The sequence below is a fragment of the Lycorma delicatula genome, chromosome 7 (assembly GCF_047948215.1).
Source record: "Lycorma delicatula isolate Av1 chromosome 7, ASM4794821v1, whole genome shotgun sequence".
NCBI lineage: Eukaryota > Metazoa > Arthropoda > Insecta > Hemiptera > Fulgoridae > Lycorma > Lycorma delicatula.
Window position 1 is genome coordinate 110704467 of NC_134461.1, and position 22470 is coordinate 110726936.

General features: G+C 26.8%; 1 protein-coding gene across 1 annotated transcript in view; it reads left to right on the forward strand.

The window, feature by feature from the left end:
• The first annotated feature begins 976 nt into the window (after positions 1 to 976).
• LOC142327649 (lysosomal acid phosphatase-like) overlaps positions 977 to 22470 on the forward strand; it is a 31446-nt gene continuing 9952 nt past the window's right edge. Inside the window, exons 1-4 of the mRNA XM_075370867.1 lie at positions 977 to 1127; positions 7805 to 7986; positions 10725 to 10826; positions 16661 to 16897. Coding sequence (XP_075226982.1) covers positions 7873 to 7986; positions 10725 to 10826; positions 16661 to 16897 — 453 coding nt within the window. The 5' untranslated portion in view covers positions 977 to 1127; positions 7805 to 7872. The remainder of the gene's footprint in view (positions 1128 to 7804; positions 7987 to 10724; positions 10827 to 16660; positions 16898 to 22470) is intronic.

The following is a 22470-nucleotide window of genomic DNA, read 5'->3' on the forward strand; positions in this document are numbered from 1 at the left end:
TCAATACTATTTAGACTACCTAATATTTCGAAAAGATTTTATAGTTTCAATATACTTAAATATCATTAAACGTCAATCATATTAAAATTAGGAACAACATACATGTAAATCATTAAACAAAGAAAGTGTACAAGTTATTAATTAAAATTTAATTTGGTATATGGAATTTGAGATTAATTTCTTTCTATCAGTTAGCCATAGTTGTAACAAATACTCTTCCCATTTATATTCTGATTCGATATAGCAAAGTTGAGTTTTTATCTATTTTCTCCATTTAACATTGTCTTTCTTCAGGTTTTTATTGTGATATACATTTTTTAAATTATACACTTTTGATGCATTAGTAAATATTCTTAATTATTATTTCGTAAATAACTCTCAAATTCAAATTTTATTTGCATTCAAGGCAAGTACAAAAATGATAAATATTTCAAATTTCCTAAGTTTACTGATCACATTTATTTTGAGATATTCGTAAGTAATTTACTTATAACTGTGTGGTATAAAAGGGGTTATATTTCGTTTATTATTATTTAGATACTGTTAAAGCGATTTATTCTCCTTAAAATCAAAAAAATAAATAAATAATTTCTAAAAATATATAATTTTTTTATTTTCTTTCTTATGAAAATTTTCTGAACCACAAGTAGGATTGTAGTTTTTTTTTTTGACTGACTGATATATTAATTCATCTTCGCAAAGAAGCTGGGTATATGAGAATCGAAATTTGTAGCGTAGCAAAATGCCAGTCCTGATGGGATTTTAACATAATTATTTAATAATTAATTTTTTTTTTTCAATATTTTAAAACATTATTTTCAACTTTTATTTTTGAACCTTGTATAAATCAAAATATTATTTTTAAATTTTCTTTTTTTATTTCCGCGTAGAAGAAATCATAGGAAGTAAAATAATTTATAAATTATTTGACTGTATTTCCGCTTTTTCATAACTTTAAATAGGAGAGGTGGGAAGATATAAAGAGCGACATACGTAGTTGTGGCTCAATCTGTCGATTCGATTGGTCATCATTGTTTTAATACTGTATTTGCATCACTAGAAGAGATCACAGTTCTGATATCGGACTATAAGAAAGGCAGCAATTGTTATCACACACCTTATAATTGGTAATATACTTTTTTTAATTATTTTTACTTTATTATTTTCTTTGTCTTATTATAATTTAATCTTCGCTACAATTACATACGAATTATTGGGATATCTCAGTTTAATTTATGGAACAATAACAATAATAATAAAAGAAAACGATTTACAAAACAGAATAGTATAGATAAAATAATTAATAAAATCCTAGAAATATATAGCTTAAATATTACAGATTTATTAGTATAAAAGCATTGAAAAATATAGAAGGTAAACAACATACACGCACTGTTTATAGTTTACAGGAAAACATTCTTAAATAAAATTATATAATAAACACAATATTAAATTAGTATCACGTCTTCAATATAAATATAATTTAATAATATAAAATATTAATTGTTCTTAACAGAAATAAATAGCACAACAAACAAAATTTACTGTAGTTAATTCTTAAATGAAAACTGAAACAATACAAGAATAACATTAAAATTCTACAGGAATTAACAAATGATTTAAGATTATCAGTTAAACAACTTCTACGCAGTCCACCTTCGAATAAATTATTCAACCAAACCGCCGTTACATTCATTGGGAATCATCCCGCACGTTTGTCCTAGAAAAAATAACATAACCAAACTATTTTACGTTGACTTGATTCACTATTACAAGGTTGGATATAAAACTATAAATTAGGCAGCTGACTTCTAGTTATAAAGTCTTTCATGATACATAATGTAGATATAAAATAACTGACGACATTAAAAGATCTTGTTTTAATGAATAAAAATTCCAAATATTGAGTAAACTTATGTATATATATATATATATATATATATATATATATATATACAAAAATGAATGTTTGTATGTTTATTTGTTTCTTCCGTATTCGTTCCTATATTGATCCAATAGCGATTAAACTTTGGTGAGTTGTGCGCACGCCGGCGAAGATTACTGAATTAGTTGGACCAGCTAGATGGCGCTGGGGTCGAGATATTTCGAAAAATTTTATATATGTTTCGATTTGACTCATATTCAGAATATACGAGATATATTAGTTACGTGAAAAGAAGTATTTTTGCGAAAAATGGGCCCGCTAGGTGACGCTAGGGTTGAGATATTTAGAAAAATTATATTTATGGACCGATTTAGCTCATATTTAGAATATATATATATATATATATATATATTAGTTAAGTGAAAAGAAAAATTTTTGCAAAAACTATACCCGCTAGGGGGCGCCAGTGTCGAGATATTTACGAAACAAATAAATATACAAACACACTTTCATCTTCTATATAAAAAAGGTAATGTTCGTATGTATGTCCTCTGTAGACTAAAAAACTACTGGACCGATTTACGCGCGGATGAAAAGGGAAACAGGAAAAAAGAAAAAGTGAAGTGGGAAAGGAGGAAAAGTGGAAAAAGGGAAAAGGGAAATTGAGGAAAAAGGTTAAATTGAGAGGTTAAATTTTGTGAAGTTCCGTAATGTTCAGTTTTTACATGTTTTATCAAACTTTCAGTTGTGTTAATTTAATCTATTTACATACTCAAATCTATCAAACAGCGAAACATTGCCGGGTCTTCTAGTTCTCTATAAGAACATAGTTACTATAAATCTTTTTTTTCCTGTTTAGCCTCCGGGAATCACCGTCGCGTATTCATTCAGTGAATGAATGAGGATGACATATATGAGTGTAAGTGAAGTGTAGTCTTTTACAATCTCAGGTTGACCATTTCTGAGGTGTGGGGTTAATTGAAACCCAACCACCAAAGAAAACCGGTATCCACGATCTATTATTCAAATCAAACATTGGAATTCTCAACTTCCAAATCAGCTGATTTGGGAAGACGCTTTCATCACTAGATCAACCCGATGGGTATCCCTTTCATTACCTAGCCCTTATGGGTTTTACCGGAGATCATTTTCAAAACTTTGGCACATTTGACATATTTCAGTCCGCCTCAATCAAGATGCCACCAATGCGAATGACACAAGTGACATTCCCATCGGTATACTACTATCTATAAGTGATCGCGAATAAATCTCCGTTTCCAGATTTTAACGGAAATATCCATTTTGACCATCACTGAAACCATTTTTACTAGTTTCAGCATGACATCTCTACGTATGCCTGTATCTCGCATAACTCAAAAAGGACTAACTGTAGGATGTCGAAATTTTGTATTTAGAACTATTGTAACATCTGATTGTGAACCTTCCCTTTTGATTGCAAGACTGGACCAAAAGTGCCCAAAAAATCCCAAAATCTAAAAAAAAATTTGGATTATGAACTTTTTAACTGCAGTAATAAACTCTCATTGAGAGCTTTTCAATGCATATCATAAATGGTACTTATTTTTATTGGTTCCAGAGTTATAACCAGAAACAAATTTTTATTAATGAAACATTTGGATCTTAGGGGAAGGCACATCGGTTCGAATCAGACTTCATCTCTTTTTTTAACTTTTTTTTAATTTAAATATATTGATTTATTAATTATTAACCTCTCATTGTAAAAAAAAATAATTGATAAATAATAACTCGATAATAATAACAACAATAACAACAAAAAAAATAAATAAATTTTATGTACTTTCCATTTAAAAAAAAAAAGAGTAAATATAATTTAATAGGCGTACAAGAAGTTGTGTGCTATCCACATCAGAGTTTGAATTCTTAAGGACAGTTTCAGTTCTTTTCTATAGTAATATTTAAAATACCGTAGTCAAATATTCCTTAATTGTCAGTCAGTTTCTCTTGAATAAAATTAAATTACATCATTGCACCCAGAGAAAATAACTCTTATTAGTATCAATTGCCGTTGATCATTATAATTAATTTTTTATATCTGATGTACTCATTTTACGTTTAAATGTTTCTATATATAAAATTTATTGCTGATGGTTGTTTTTTAAATATTAAAAGAACAGCGAATCTTTTCGTTAGTATCTTTCTATAGATTTAAATAAAATATTGTATTCAGTTTATTATAATGATTATAATTTTGAATAATAATTCTGTAAAATGCTAGATACGGCAATCATAAACTTCTGAAAAATGTTCTTATGTTCATTCCTTATAAAAGTTTCTTTATTTAACTGGAAGAATTTATTAGATTTCTTCGCTACGTTGATAGACAACCGTCTATGTCTTTAAACACTTTTCCATAAAAAATTGCAACTCTTTTTATTAACATCATAGATGAGTATTCAAACCACCTTCAGTCCAAATAACAGTTTTAAGTATTATAAGTCAACGTTTCTAAAACAACAAAAAAACTTTCATTATGAGATGATTTAAGAATTTCTTTAAATTAACACTCAATTAACAAATTTCAAATATGAAGTAGGATGTAAAAGTAGGATGTAAAACGTTTACAATTCTATCGTTAACTTTTCTAATAATTCAGATTTATTAAAAAAGGCCAGTTTTTTAAAGGGCTATTCAACTTTTCACTTTTTTGGATTTTTTTAAGTAAAGGTTAGAAAGTAGAAATGAGAATTTCAGAAGTGAAGACTGCAAAATGAAACACAGGAAGCAAAAAGTTACTTGTATTTATTTTAAATACTTTTAAATTTTCGAAAAGTGAGGAGTCACGCTGTTTAAAAAAACCGTTTTTTAGCATTTCAGAATGCACTTTTCAAAGTAACATTTTGAAGATAGCCTATGAGAAATTTAATCCTTAATTCATTTTTAATTAAGAATAGAACAATTTCGTATGCAACTTCTGTTAGATGTTTTGGTTGCACGTACCCAAAACAGTAAACAGTTTTTTTAAAAGAAAACAAGTAATAGCTGCCATGAAAATACAGTTGCTGAAGTGACTCAATTCTAATGAAATGAACATTTTATTTGCAAAATTTCAACCGAGTTAAATACAGGATATGAAAATTAAATTATGAGTTTTTACCAGTAATTTTTAAGCTAAGATTACCTCTAATGGCGAAACAAAGAAAAATGCTATGTAAAACAGTCAATTGCCTATACAAAATAAATATGAGCAGAGTTAAAGAGTAAACAAGAAAACTTTGTAACCAATTTTTATTCAAAAAAGTAGAATGCAGAAACAATGTGCAGATTTCTCACCAACATTTCATTTTTTAGCTCTGCTAAGTTTCGGTTTTCAAAATTACTAATAAAAAACAGCATTGAAGTAAACAATGCAAATTGAAAACTGATAACTTAGAATATTCTTCATAAAACAGTTTAAATATGCAAACTGAATTTAAAAGAATATAAATATTACATTCAGTCTTCACTTTACAATTCTGTAAAATAAAAAATGAGAAATGAAAAATTGAAAAATACTTTAAAAAACATACCGTAGATCTAAATGTTATAAAACGGTTTAAATAAAAATGACATCATAATACCTACTAGTCATATTTTTAATATTAAAATATTCCAGTACAAAATAAATTCTTGAATAATATGAGGCGTGAAATCTTTTATCTTAAAAATCATTTACATTGTTATAGGAGAGTGGAGAAGAAAATAATACAAACATGTAATAAAAATTTTAATTTTTTATCAAGACTCATTATAATGATGATTATCAGTTTCCAGAAAAGAGAATTTTTCTGAATAAAAAATACAATTGATAGATGTCTTTATTAATATCTTCCTCTAAAGAAAGTTATAATCCCAAAAGTTAGCAAAATAATCATGTTCTTCCTAAGTTTTAGAGTAAATTGACAAATCATCCAAGTAGTTAGAAATTACATTAAATTTAATATAAAAACTTATGTTATGAAGTAGGTAAGAAAGTAACCTAATATGCAAGTATATTAACTGAAAATAATTCGGGTGTACTGATACAATGTTCAGAGAACAAAATTCATTTATAGACCGGATTGACAAGAATTGTGATACGCAGAATAATCCAATCCCAGGAGAGTAAAATATCTACCATTTTTAAAACTCGATTACTAACATAAATGTAAGGATAACAATATAGTTTGAATGTTACCCTTCATTTTTAAGTAAGACTACTAAATTAGTGTCTTAGATTTTTTAGCAACCACATCGGGGACATGTGGACCAATTTATTTAATTTAAACCTTCTGTTTTTTTTTTTACTAACCAAAAAATACTCATTTATTTATAAGCATCTTTTTCATGTTGAAAAACTTGAATAGACAGGAAAATGTTTATAGAATAAGAGTTCAAAATTAATATTTTAATTTTGGGGCAAGAATTTAATAAATCATATTCATGAGTGTCCAAAACTAGAGGAGTGTTCTAAAAAAAAAAACAACCTCAATAAATAAATCATGATATAAATAAAGAAAAATAGAATTCCACAAGTTTTTAAATCAGTAGTTTAATTTTGACCTAAATTTAATAATTCGAAGGACATTTCTTTCAGTTATTCAGGTTAGGTTAATTTTTATTTTGTTTATAAATTAAGATTTATTTTAATTTATTTAAAAGAGGCCGTCATATAGTTTGTTCGCTACAGCAGTCTAATAGCCTTGGATGAAATCATTAAAAAACAAGGGTGGTGGATAATTCTAAATACAGGTAGAATTAATAATGTTTGTAAATGTTTATTCTAATCTTTAGATAAAAAATATTCCTGTTAAAATAACTTTTTTTCTTATCATAATTCGGTTTCTTTATGCATAAGTTATTATTATATAAATGTTTTAATTTTAATTAAAAAGTTTATACAAATAATTTCTTATCTTTGGACTGGTAATAAATGTTACAAATTTCTCCCTTAGTAAAGCTTTGTTTACATGTTTAAAAAACTGTGAGAAAATTATGAATTTTGCAACCTTTTTGTTTATGTAAATTCCAAGCTTCGATGAACATATTCTAGAAAATTAACGTATGTTTTTTTATTTAACCGCCCACTATTTCAGGTTATTCCAGTGATTAATTATTCTGACGATATTGGGCCTTTAGAAAAATTATATCTGTATTGTATATGTATTATGATCTTTACTTAATTATTTGCTTCATGTGAAAAATTATCTGAATCTAGAAAAACATTTTTAAATGCATTTAAAAATATTTGCCAACTAACTTTAAATTTTTTTTGTTATAATACTTCCTATTAAAGAAAAAATTAATTCCTATACTGTATTTAATTACTTTTTTAAATCCTCTTTATCACCTTAATAAAAATCTAAATGGCATTTAATTTCAAAAGTATAATGTTCATAAACCTGTTAGGACTAACATATGAGTATTTGGGTAGGGTGGGGATTGACAGGAATTGAAATCATCCATCTAGCAAAGTTTTACTGACATCCATTAGTTTACTTAATATTTGTATGAAGAAACAATTGAAAGAGCCAAGTTTAAGATAATCTGTGTACAGTTACTTGTCACATGAAAGGCTTTTCTTTCCAGTACCAGTTATAGACATTCAAACAATCAATAATATTTTTTTTATAAAAAATTATCACACAGTACTACTCAATAATTAATATTTTACTCAAAACAATTAAAACTTATAAAACTATTAATTATTTTCTTAACAGATAATGCAGAATCATAAAAATAGTAGATTGAAAGTTTCAAAGTATTTATTTCATTTTAAGTTAAGAATCAGTTCATATAAGGTAATTTAAACTCACAAATTTTATACTTAAAAAATTAAAAATCTTTAATGCTAAAATTAAAATAATGATCTTTATATAAAAAATGGAAAACTATTTCTTGATACGGATTTTTTTTTTTTAGCATGCAGAGAACGTGATCTCCAGATAGTGTGGTCTGTAGTCTTTATTACCTTTTGTAACTAAAATACAATGGATTTATCAACAAAAAGTGCAAACATTTTAATCATTTTAACATTGCAAATTTCAAGCAATATATTTGCACATTCTATTAAAACTACTGATTCTCTGGAACTTGTTGCTGTTGTAAGTAAGATGTTATTTTTATTATTTAATTTTTAAAACTGATCATTATTAATTATTGTTCACATTGGCATTGTAGGTTGAAAAAAGCTTTATCCGAAAATGAAATATGGTTACACTTAAAATAAAAATTTAAAACATGGCTGACCTTTTTAATGGATTATCATAGTAACCAAGAAATTGTTTTACCTGAATTTTGAAAACCCTTTATTTCATTTATTTATGCAAAATCTAAAACAGACATCCTATTGACAATGACTAGACAAAATTATCACACTGAATAAAATGGAGACCTTCAAGGCTAACTACCTTGGTTGTATTTTGACTCAGTTGAAATATTACTGACCCACAAATTAACCATTCTCTAACTAAAGCATGATGGAAACTGTCAAAGGAAATAATATTCCAAATGGTAACCAAGTCACTGTTTTCAAGAACAATACAAACAGGTCATCATACTTTGAAGAACCTATACAAATATGCTTGACGGAGTCTGAAACTTCTGGAAATTTATTCAACAAAATTAGGCAAAAAAAATAAAGAACTTCTTCACAACAGTTAATCTAAAAACAAATAACAACTGGAACAGAGAAACTGTAATAGATATGAAAAAAACTGAAAACAACATAAGAAGATATAGAAAATATGTTCACCACTGAGAAAGAAATTGCAAAACATCAAAGGTTTCCAGGAATAACAAAAACAATGGAAGAAGTATTGCTGGACAAAGAAAGGAACAAAACACTGGGAAATGATGAAGGAGATGTGGAAGAAAAAGAAACTGAAAAAGTGAATTACATTGAAATAAGATTGTCCATAGTGACTAAAAAAAAATGTATAAACAAAAATAAAATAACTGTAAAACATATTATATATAATAAAATTTTATTAGTCACTTTGTTATGTTATTTTAGAATCATTTGCTTTAAACAACTTTTTAAGGAATCACTTTAGTGAAAGAAATTGTCATTTGGTCATTCAACTCCATTCATAACTGACTTCCAAGAAACTGTTGAAAATTAACCACTGGCCATAGCAATTTGGTAGTACAAAGTAACTGCCAGAAATTTACTATTTCATTATGTATTGACCACTTGTTGGCGATTCAGCTCAATGTTGGTAAATAAACTGTCAGTGAATTATGGGACCAGTGTGTGATGCTACCTACTGGTGGCAACAAATTACATCACACTTGTGTTTTTTTTTTGCAGAACATAGCACCATAGGATCACTTGAAGAAAAAAGTGTATGTATATGACATAAATAGATGTATTAAAAAAACATTTGATAATATAGAATGGAACAGATATTTTAAATTTTAAGAAAAATAGATTTGAAAAAATGAAGAAAGGTATGCTACTTCAATATCTGGGTAACATTCATGTAACTATAATAAAATAGAAAATGAGAAAAAGGCATGCTGCAGAACAGAAAGGAGAGAGATATTTAAGGAAGTAGGCTTCTGCATTACTTTTTAGTTGATACTGCTGTAATGGTTCCAACTAAGAATGAGTTAAGTTATGAAAATATAGATTCATTGTTGGTACTCACCGGTTGGTCTAGTGGTGAACATGTCTTCCCAAATCAGCTGATTTGGAAGTCGAGAGTTCCAGCGTTCAAGTTCTAATAAAGTCAGTTATTTTTACACAGACTTGAACACTAGATCACCGGTGTTTTTCATGGTCAGGTTTCAATTAACCACACATCTCAGGAATGGTCAAACTGAGATTGTACAAGACTACACACTTCATTTACACTCATACATATCATCCTCTGAAGTATTATCTGAATGGTAATTACCGGAAGCTAAACAGGAAAAAGAAAAGAAAAGAAAGATTCATTGTTGTCGAAAAAGCCAATTTGAATCTAAATCCAAGAAATAAAAGAACAAAATTTGACAGACAATAGGATAATTACAAATAAAAAATTGAAAAAGATAACTCAAAATATCAGAAGAATACAATTCTGCTGGTATCAAACGTAGATTCCAGCAAGAATGAAATTCTTAAAAATATATTTTTTTTTTTTGAGTTGTACTTTATGCCAGCAAGATGTGGACAACCGGGAAGTAAGTGGCTAGTATGTAAATTTGAGATATGATGAACCTTTTTACTGAGTCACTGACATGTAAATTAAAAAAAATATATATATATATATATACAAAAGTTACATCTTATCAAATGATCAATTTGTCATATGTGGCTTAGGCCATTTGTATTTTTTAAATATTCTATTATTTGATAGAAGTGTAAATCTCATTACATCATACTGATTTACAAATTTATTATTAATTTTCTTTGTCAGTTAACAATTAGTGAAATGATTTTTGTTTAAATCAGTTATGATTTTAGTAATCAGTGAAGTTAACAAAACTTAAATTTATTCAAGGAAAAATATTGTTCTTGTTTATGCTGAAGTATCAATGTTTATAATGTTAAAATATATTATATATTATTATTATTAAAATATATTAAAAAAATTACTAAATTATTTTTTTTTTTTAAATGATAACATGTAAAGTAGATTGTTTTTCTCAATAGGCTTATTTTCAATTATAATTTGAAATAAATTAATATCGATGCAATGAATAAAAAATAAAAATGTAATAAAATTATTTATTATTTCCATTCCTAGGATTCATGAAATACGAATGAGAATATATAAAGTAGAGAAAAAATATTAAACAAACTACTACATCTTGTAATATGTGTATTTTTTAATTACAAATTCTCATGTTTCAGCTTCATCGTCATGGACACAGGACACCTGAACACCTTTATAAAAATGATCCTTACAAAGATGAAGATAAATACTGGCCAATCGGATTAGGTCAGCTAACAAATGTGAGTAATTTCCAGCGATAGATTATTATTTATAAATAACTATTTTTTTCATAAACTAAAAAAATTTCAAAACTCAGGAGAGACAACCAATATTCTTTTAAAATAGATTATACAAAAAATGTTAACAATAATGTTTGCTGTAGTTTTAATAGAGCTTAAACTTAATCGTAAGGCCATTTTATTGTCAAAATGTTAAGAGTAGTACCCTGTTAAAAAAAATGTTGGCTCAAATTGCATAGGCTTTATTCCAAGTTCATTTGTTTTTTAAAAAATTTAATATTTTTGTCTCATTCAGGACGTTGCTCACAGAACCTGGATAAATATTAAATTGGTGATGAAACAATGTGGGAAATGCCAGACATTACATTGGTAATTGAACTCAATACCAATACCAATACTAGACCTAGAGATTATTATGTTAATTTTTATATCAACTGGCTGGCCAAAAAGAAAGTTATTTAATTATGTGCATAATTGTAGTTTGATGGCTGATTATACAAGATGAGATATCAATTTTGAAGTAAATGAAAGATTTCTAGTTTTTCATATTCAAAATCTTTTCATTACAAGGAATCTTCCGGTTAAAAGAAAAATTTTTCTATACAGAAAAGATATCACCAGTTATTTTAAACTGATCTAAAAACATATAATTTTGTTTTGATTTTTCCAAATTGTTTGTTTAATATTCATTATTTGAAAAATCACTTCATAAAACTGATTTTTTTTTAATGATAAGGTTGAATAAAGCCTTTTAATTTTAATAGACATTTAAATTTGATCTGAATCACCTAGTGCTGCTTCAATTATCAGTTTTTATCTTTTAATAAGGTGGAAAATTTGTACTAAAGTAGAACTTAACTTCTTGTACATTTACTAATCTTTACAAAGGTGTTAGCTTTTACTAAAATGGAAAACCTCGAGTCAAAATTCTTACTACTTGATGTGTTTTTTATATTCTGAGTAACTAAACCATAAAAATAACCATTTCAGAATATAACAGTTTGTTACGGAGGATTTTAGAATATAACAAAATGTTAGGGAAATAGGCATATATAAAAATATATCGCACACTGTTTTTTTTTTTAAATTCTATAAACTTTAATCTGTCCCTTAAATTTTTTTGTTAAAATGCATTCCAATTATATTCAATGACAAAAATATGGTTTGTCTATAAAAAAAATCTATAGTAGAGCTACAACTTAATTATAATTTTGGTAATGATGTATAATTGTAATATTTAATTAGTAGTTTTATTATCATTGTATAAATGATTCACCAATAGATATTAACTAAATTATAAATTTCAAATACATGGAAACGAATACTTCATACAGTTTTCAAAACAGATTTGATTATTTATTTTGAAAGAAATTTATATAATAGATTATAAATAGTATATATAAAAAATAATACTGTAGGCATTTCTGAAGTTTAGAAAGGAAAAATATATTTCAATGTCAAATTTCAAAACTGGCTATTGAATACTTTCAAAACACATATATAAACATACAAAAATTATAAGAGTTTTTAACTTATTCCTTTTATAAAGAAATAAGAATCCTTTGATTATATAACAGAAGTTTATTGTAAACCTAAACAGCACTAAAATTTAAGAAACTTATTTACATTTTTTTTAGATAATTTAACTACAACATTAAACATTAAATTTCATCCAAGAATTTATTCATAAGAAGTGATTTAATTAATAAACAATCATTTACAACATAGACTTAATGGTTTTTCCATGATGTTAAAGATGATAACAATTACTTTTTTTTTTTTTTATTTAAAATGTTTTTTTATAAAATTTTTTCTTTAAATCTCTTCTCATTTTTTGTTATATTGGTAATAATTTACATTTTGCATGTATAAATCTATAATTCTTATAAAGATTTATTTTATTGCACAATAAACACATTTTCCACCACATAAACAAGTAAATAATGAAATAAAGATAATAAAATTAATATAAACAAATAATGACAGGAGTTTACAAATAAATTTTTAAATGCATGCCCTTTTATAACAAAAAATAAAATAAAATAAAAATGACAATAAATCATTTTAGTACATAGTGCATAGTAATACATTATATATTGCACATCAGGAATTGATGGGTATGCTAGTGCATGGATAAACAAACTGCACCAGCATTTCCAGGAATGGGTCAAAGAAAATCATAACCGTTATCAAAACAGAATAAAAAATACACAGTTAATTATAAAATAAAATTAAGAAGTGTTTAAAATCCATATTAATAATTTAAAAATATAAATACATAAAATAGCATAAATAAATATGTGAATATACTAAAGCTGTATAAAGTTCTTAAAAAATAAATCAGATATTTAGAAAGGAAAAATATATTTCAGTGTCAAATTTCAAAACTGGCTATTGAATACTTTCAAAGCACATATATAAGCATAGAAAAATTATAAGAGTTTTTAACTTATTCCTTTTATAAAGAAATAACAATTCAAATCTTAATGAAAGTTATTTTTATGTTGATTTTAAATTGAGATGAGGGAAATGCAGGCAGGGTTTTCTGTTGTTATTTTTAATTACTATTTTTTTTTTTTTTTGTTTATTTATTTACATATTAAAAACAGGCTTAGCCCTATTACAGTTACTAGATAAATGATAAATTACTTTTTGTAGCATGTGAAAAATGCCAAGCAATTACTCATTCTTTTACCTATGTAATTCCATTGACATTGTTAATGCTGACCTCCTTCAGTAGGAAGTCCTTTAGTATGGTCTGATAATACATTTGGCATGTGCTGTACTTAATAAGATGTTAAAAGTTTTGCAAGTTTCCAAATCTAACATTTTTCAAGCATGTTGAGATCTTGGATTTTATGTGTATGTGTAAAATTTATATTTCTGGGTACGATATATTTGATAAATAAATTAGCATTATGTATTTTATGTCAATGGTTGCGTTTTTTAATTTTTTCTGTGTAATGTAAAGTATTGTTGGGTAGCCATTAACTTATGTCAGATATTTTCATGTATTACTTCAGAGTATATTTCTTCTTCGGCATATGTGTAGTTGATGGAACATGTAGAAAGCTGTGTGTTCAGAATAAGATGATTGATAAGACTTGTTACGATTAACTATGACATTTGTAGGATTCTGTTGTATGCTTTAAGGATATTTTTGTAAATGTGCTTGTCATATATTTTGAATTCTGTGAGATCAAAAAAATTAAAGTGATTTATTTTTTCATATCTTGTAGTGAACTGAAAGGTTGATGGGCGTATGGAATTTAAGTCATAGTCTTATTTTGCTTTTTTATAATGTCATTAACACAGCAATACCAGCATAAAATTGTTATGCAATGTTATTTTTGGTATGTTTCTCATTCTGCCTAATAATTAGAAAATGTTTTCAAAGTATTGTACCCAGAAGGCTACAACTGCTGAGCTCATAGTAGGGATGATGGATTGCAATATACTTAATTTTCTTTTAAGTATCTTTATTCTGATATGATTTGGGTTAAGGACTTCAATTAAGTTTGTAGTGTTATGTTGTTTTTTATTATTTTTTTTATACTGTTGTTGTATGCTGGTGTTTTCTTACGTAAAAATTTTAGTGTAAGATTTGGCTGCATTGAAAAATGCAAGTACGGAGCTGTACAGACTGTAAAAATTCTTAATATTTTTATGAATCTAAATTCTTATGTATTTTTTGTGCACGAGATGGTTTCAAATGTTAATTATTGTATAATAGTCCCATCCATACATATAGTTATTATGTGAAGTTATATTATACGGATTTTGTGTTGCATTTTTTAAGTAAATGATATGGAATATACTTGTTTGAAGTAATTGTGTATGTGATATTTTGGATTAGAATCAGATTTTAAATGAATAATTTTGTTGTTGTGAAGAATGACTAAAAAAATACCATGACTACATACAACAGAATCTAATTCATCCATATTAAATAATTTTACACCTAATTAGTTAAATATCACTAATAATCAAACAAAACGCATACAGTAAACTAACAAGCATAAACTAACTTACCTTGTAGCAGAATTATTAATATATTTCAGAAGCAAACCTCCTTCTGAAAAATTCTCTCTCCTGCAATAGAGGACACAAAATTGTGTTCAGAAGCCTATACATACTTTTTTTTGACTATTGAAATATTTAGCCATGTTCCAATGTAGGAATATGTATATGTGGGCATGCATATCTATAACCCTAAAATGGAAACGGTATTTTAAACTAGTGCTTTTTGTTCTCTCCATATAGTGATGTGATGCCCAAAGCACATTCTCCCTAGGTCCAGAGGCTGCTTTCATTATTTGTAAATTATCTTGGTAATTAAATATATCAATTTTTTCAGAAGACAAAAGGTAACATTCACTTTTATGTAAAAAATATTAAAATAACACATTAAAAAACTGAAATGTGCCTTACATTCTTCATTGGAATTTAATATAACTATTTTCACTTTAATTTAGATTAATAATATGAAATTTTGGACTATATTAATATTGTTAGCTAAATCTGAACATTTTTGGAAATTCAGAATACATATAGTGTAATCGAGTCAATTAAATCTATATAAGAAAAAAAATGTAATATCCATATGCAAGTATGTTTGATGATATTTTCTTAACTTTAATTAAATAATAAATTGATTCAGTTATATATGGAAAGCACCCCATACCTCATAACAGTATCCCTCTGAATAATTTAGACTACTTGCGAATATGTTATTTTATGTAGTGTTAACCTGGGCTCTAGAGATTTCAGAAAAATTTTCTGACACATCTTCATATGGAAGTATAACATTTAGCATCATGCCAGATGAGGATCAATCCCAACTTCTGCTGAAAAGTAACTTGGTTAAAGAAATAGATCTAAATACTATGGTGTACTGGGGAAAAATGGTTCAGTTTCTATTACAAATGTAAAAAGTTATATTAAATTCCTTGCCATTGTACTCCTGAAACTTGCTGTATTTTCTTATTGTATTATACTGACTGTGGCATCAAAGTTTTACATTTAAGAAATTGGAAATATGTTGGACAGGTAAATCCAAAAGCAAAAAGTATGAAATTACAAAAATTACTACGTTACAAAAGTAATCAGTAATTTAATAACTTAAGGGAATTAAAATAAACATAAAACACTTCAAAATTATATTGTTGATTGTCTAAATTGATGAATTAATTATGTAATTTAATTATTTTTATTTTATTGCTTTCTAATTTTTATCTACCGAATAAAAGAACAATTTCCAATGCAAGTTATAGACTTCCTTAATGTAAATTGAGACAAAGTAAAAGACTCTAGAATGCTAGAACTGGATAAGTTTGTTCTAACTGATAAATTTATTTTATCATAATGTGCTAAAACATTTGTCTCTATCTTTCTGCTTAAATATGTGTCTGTTGTATAATAAATGTTTAAGGTCATAAAACTAATCAAATAAAAAAAATTGTGTGAATATAAAAAAATTATTTTGAATTTTTAGATGTAACCTTTATTCAAAGACATAAACTTCCACTTACAACCTTTTTTTCCTTTTTTTTGTTTTATAAAATTATTTAATAGTAAAAAGTGCACATTTATTCATTATTTCGATGAATGTTATGATATACCATTTTGGTGCATAATTGTTTTCTGTAAATCTGTACTAAAAGAATTTTTTAAATTAGGATTTTACTAACTTGGAGTGAGTCTAACCCAGTTGGAATTAATGAAGTTTTACTGTAAAAATTTTAACCTATCCATTTTTAATAATTGTAATATTTTGTAGCTAAATAAATTTCTTTAAACTTAATTATATTTTTATTCATTCTTTTTGTTAAAAGAAAGGAAAAATGCAGCTATTTAATCTGGGAAAACTATTTCGAAAGGAATACGAATCATTTATAGACAAATATTCAGTAAAAGCAGTTCGAGTTAACAGCAGTGATTATGATAGAACTCATATGAGTGCTCAGTGTTTGGTAGCTGGATGGTTTCCTCCTTCTGGTGATGAATTATGGAATGAAGAACTCATCTGGCAACCAGTACCAATTCATTCTGTACCAACAAATAATGATCAGGTAATATTCATAAAGTAATTCCATTTATACAAAAAAGATGTCAGTACATTATATCGTTTTTGAAGAAATATCATCATAATTTCTCAATATATAAACTTTTATGTTTTCAAGAAAAGATTTTAATAATATTTTTAAAATAGATCATATATACATATACATATATATATATATATATATATATATATATATATATATATATATTAAATAAATTTAGAATTTATTTTTTAAATTTACATTTACAGTAATATTTATCAAAATCAAACCACAGGATTAGAATTAAAAAAAAATTTAAAAAATGTATATGAAATGGTATATTTCTTAACATTTTCATGGTAGTTTTGAGTAATTTTTTTTTATTTTCATTTTTTATTTTTTGGTTGTTTGTGGGCGAAAAACGCTTGGGCGTTATCATCGCCCGGTAGTTATAATACGAAAGGTAAAGTTGATAGATGGGTGGAATATATTGAAGAGTTATACGGAGGAAATGAATTAGAAAATAGTGTTATAGAGAACGAAGAGGAAGTTGAGGAGGATGAAATGGGAGAAACAATACTGAGATCTGAATTTAAGAGAGCATTAAAAGATTTGAATGGCAGAAAGGCTCCTGGAATAGACGGAATACCTGTAGAATTACTGCGCAGTGCAGGTGCGGAAGCGATTGATAGATTATACAAACTGGTGTGTAATATTTATGAAAAAGGGGAATTTCCATCAGACTTCAAAAAAAGTGTTATAGTCATGATACCAAAGAAAGCAGGGACAGATAAATGTGAAGAATACAGAACAATTAGTTTAACTAGTCATGCATCAAAAATCTTAACTAGAATTCTATACAGAAGAATTGAGAGGAGAGTGGATGAAGTGTTAGGAGAAGACCAATTTGGTTTCAGGAAAAGTATAGGGACAAGGGAAGCAATTTTAGGCCTCAGATTAATAGTAGAAGGAAGATTAAAGAAAAACAAACCAACTTACTTGGCGTTTATAGACCTAGAAAAGGCATTCGATAACGTAGACTGGAATAAAATGTTCAGCATTTTAAAAAAATTAGGGTTCAAATACAGAGATAGAAGAACAATTGCTAACATGTACAGGAACCAAACAGCAACAGTAGCAATTGAAGAACATAAGAAAGAAGCCATAATAAGAAAGGGAGTCCGACAAGGATGTTCCCTATCTCCGTTACTTTTTAATCTTTACATTGAACTAGCAGTTAATGATGTTACAGAAAAATTTAGATTCGGAGTAACAGTACAAGGTGAAAAGATAAAGACGCTACGATTCGCTGATGATATAGTAATTCTAGCCGAGAGTAAAAAGGATTTAGAAGAAACAATGAAAGGCATAGATGAAGTCCTATGCAAGAACTATCGCATGAAAATAAACAAGAACAAAACAAAAGTAATGAAATGTAGTAGAAACAACAAAGATGGATCACTGAATGTGAAAATAGGAGGAGAAAAGATTATGCAGGTAGAAGAATTTTTTTATTTGGGAAGTAGAATTACTAAAGATGGACGAAGCAGGAGCGATATAAAATGCCGAATAGCACAAGCGAAACGAGCCTTCAGTAAGAAATATTTTATTTACATCAAAAATTAATTTAAATGTCAGGAAAGGATTTTTGAAAGTGTATGTTTGGAGTGTCGCTTTATATGGAAGTGAATCTTGGACAATCAAAGTATCTGAGAAGAAAAGATTAGAAGCTTTTGAAATGTGGTGCTATAGGAGAATGTTAAAAATCAGATGGGTGGATAAAGTGACAAATGAAGAGGTATTGCGGAAAATAGATGAAGAAAGAAGCATTTGTAAAAATATAGTTAAAAGAAGAGACAGACTTATAGGCCACATACTAAGGCATCGTGGAATAGTCGCTTTAATATTGGAAGGACAGGTAGAAGGAAAAAATTGTGTAGGCAGGCCACGTTTTGAATATGTAAAACAAATTGTTAGGGATGTAGGATGTAGAGGGTATACTGAAATGAAACGACTAGCACTAGATAGGGAATCTTGGAGAGCTGCATCAAACCAGTCAAATGACTGAAGACAAAAAAAAAATAATAATAATAACAATTTACTAAAACAAGCGAAGAAGGCAAAACAAAACCCAAAACTAATATCACAGACAAAGTTGATAAAATATTAAAGATAAAATAATAGAATAAAGAAAGTATAAAAACTTACCTAACTCTGATGGGTTGTGCAAAAATCCCACCCCGGATAGTAAAATTAAACACATAGAACTAAAAAATCAAATCGAAAATAAAGGTTAAAATTATTAAAAAACTCTCCTTACAAAAAAAACATATATTAGTGTATCTAATCCTTTGCAGTAACCCAGTACTATGCAAAACGAGAAACATTCGTTCCAACACCCTGCCATCATTGCCCAAGATATCAAGAATGCTGCTGGGTATATTAAATTGACGACGCAACGCCGCATAACACACGCAGTCCACGAGAATGTGGTGCACAGTCATGCGACAGTTGCATCGTGTGCACAGGGCTGGGTCTCCTCCTGACATTAGATATTCGTGTGTGATCCTCGTATGCCCCAATCGTAACCAGCAGAGAACCACTTCCTCACGACGAGAGTTCCTGCAAGAGGAGCCCCACGGCAACACTGAGTCTTTAATCCTCGAAGTTTAAATCGACGGCAGCCGTCCAGCCACTTTGTCACCTTGCTCGCAGTGATTGTTTTATATGATTAATAAAATCAAAGGTAGTAACTCGGGTGGTGAAAGGATTTTTTTATGTTTGATTACTATTCTACAGTCATAATTTAAATATAAAACCTTTAAATATATATATATATATATATATATACTAGCGGCCCCGAGAGACGTTGTCCTGACGTGGCATTGTTCTGTAATAAATACACAACACATAAATATAAATAACTTATTTAAGTTAAAATTAGCAGGAATGTAGACGAAATTTCATTAATATGACTAATATTAGTAAAAACTATTATCAGTTTGTGAATGTTGTATTATTGTAATGTGTTTATTGATTAATTATGTGTAGTATGGTTAATATTTATTTTCACTAAATATTGAGATGTCTGATGAAAATTGAATTAAAAAATCGAAATGTCGTAAAACTAATAATTAGTGTAATTTATAAATTTTCATCAACATTACTGCTAATTTTCACTTAAGATCATTCTAAAAAAGTACCTTCTACATTTTTATTTTATTTAATAATTTTGAAGTTTCATAACCATGTGATAGCTTAATTAATCAATTAATAAAAAAAATTAAAGCACTGAAAAAAAAGCAACGTAAAGATAAGTGTAAATTAAAAACAATTTTAGAAATTTTTTTATAAAATTAGCTAAAATTTATATTTTATAAATCAGCTACAAAAATTATAACTTCAATTTTTTAAATATACTTTAAACTATAATTATTATAAGTAACTTATATTTTAATTTTATGTTATAATTTATTTTATAAACTTGCATTTTTTATTTTCAAAGAGCCGTTCAATACTTCATAAGTTGCATAGAATCAAATGAGAACTGATAATTTAAATTTGTAAGTTAAGTTGATTGTTATTGAATGCACGTGTATATTTCATTAAAATTCATGTAAAATACTCACTTCAATACTGCACCTTACAAATTTGCACAATTTATATTTTTTAATTACACTTTAAACCGTTATTTTAAAGATGCAAATAACTGATATGCGAAAAAAGCAACAAAATAAAAAAAATTGGCCGCAAACCAACTACCTGGGTCTGGGTCTGTCTGATATGCCAAAAATTAAAGAAAAAAAAAATTAGAAAACGCGATCGCAGCGCTGCTTACCAGATCCAATTTTGAACCTTAACTATCCCAAGATCAACAAAAACAAATCAATTAATTAATTAATTTTAAAAAAATTATCTATCGGATCAAATTATTAATCTAAACCATTCTCGAATCAACTTAATCACACACACAAAATTTCATCAAAATCAGTCCAGCCGTTTAGGAGGAGTTCAGTCACATACACACGGACAGAAGAAATATATATATATTTTATATGTGTGTGTGTGTGTGTGTGTATGTGCAAGTGATAATATATATCATATTGATTATATATATGTATATATATTCCAAACTATAAACAAAATTCAGCACAATCCACCAAAGCACAGAATCAATAAGAGCTCTTACCTTATCTTATTATTTTGCTCTTTCCTTTTTCTTTTTTATGTATTAAAAGCGCTTTCGAGGAAATTCCTTATCATCAGTTGATTAAAGATGAAAAATTAATTACACATTAAAAAATTAATAAACACTAATATAATATTATGTAATAATTAATATTAGACACTAATTAATTAAATTAAACACTAATTAATGTCTAATAATATTATGTTTAGTGATTATTAATGTTTTAATGTGTAATTCATTTTTAATGAACTAATGATAAGGATTTTTCTCAAAAGCACTTTTTATATATAAAAAAGAAAAATAACAAGATAAGGTAAGAGTTCTTATTGATTCTGTACTGAATTTTGTTTATACTTTCGAATTAATTAGAACGGATGAACAAAAAAAAATTTGATTTAGTAGATTGATATATATATATATATATATATATATATATATAATAGTGTCAATAATGAGAATAGAACAAAGGAAAATACAATGTTTTAAATATTCCATTCCAGTACTGGACAGCAGAATTCGCATATTCATCCATATTAAATTTCAGTAAATTAAAAAGTTATAAATAAATATATTTTAATATAATTATAGAATTTAAAAACAAATGAAAATGCAGGCTCCTATTATTAAAGAATGTATATAAAAAAAGCTTTCTACACATAAATGTTTAATTTATTAAAGTTTGCTCATTAGTTCTTGAATTATATAGTGCCATAAAAACACAATATAAAACAAGATTTTTAAACACATGACTGTCAACATTGTATAACACATATTTCTGGAAGCCTCCTTAAAAAATTTGCATTATAAGTTGTTTCTATGCATTATAAGTGTCGTCCAAAATAAAGGAAAAGTGTAACATTTTAATATTATAGCAACAATGCCTAATTAAAAAAAAGAAATACTTTTTGAGTAATGTTATTTGTATTATCAGTAAAGGATCTACTATCCTTTCAATACTGAAGGAAATCAAAACCAAAACAGTCTAAATATATTTTTGAAGGCGAAAATTGGGTAAAACTTTACCTGTAATTGAGTTAGCTTTCACTCAATAATAAGCTAAGCAGAAGCTCACTAAAAAAGCAAACGCTAACTGAAATGCAAAAGTTTTTCAACTTTTATCTTTAAAAACGTGTGCTGATTTTTAAAAAAATAATTTTTTTTTTAAAATTTCAACATTAATTTTATTTAAGTTAGGTTATTAACGTGAGGCAATTTTTTTTTAATATTATAAATTAACAACTCACTTTAAATTGTACTGAAATAGTTCTTCCGCTCAAACGTTTTGGAACTAATTATGCAGTTTAATTATCAAGTGAATACCAGTTACAATATTATTAATGATACCCATCTTAAATTGTTAGGAAGTTCCTTTTATAATAAAATATAATTTAAAGTTGTGTTTATTTCTGTC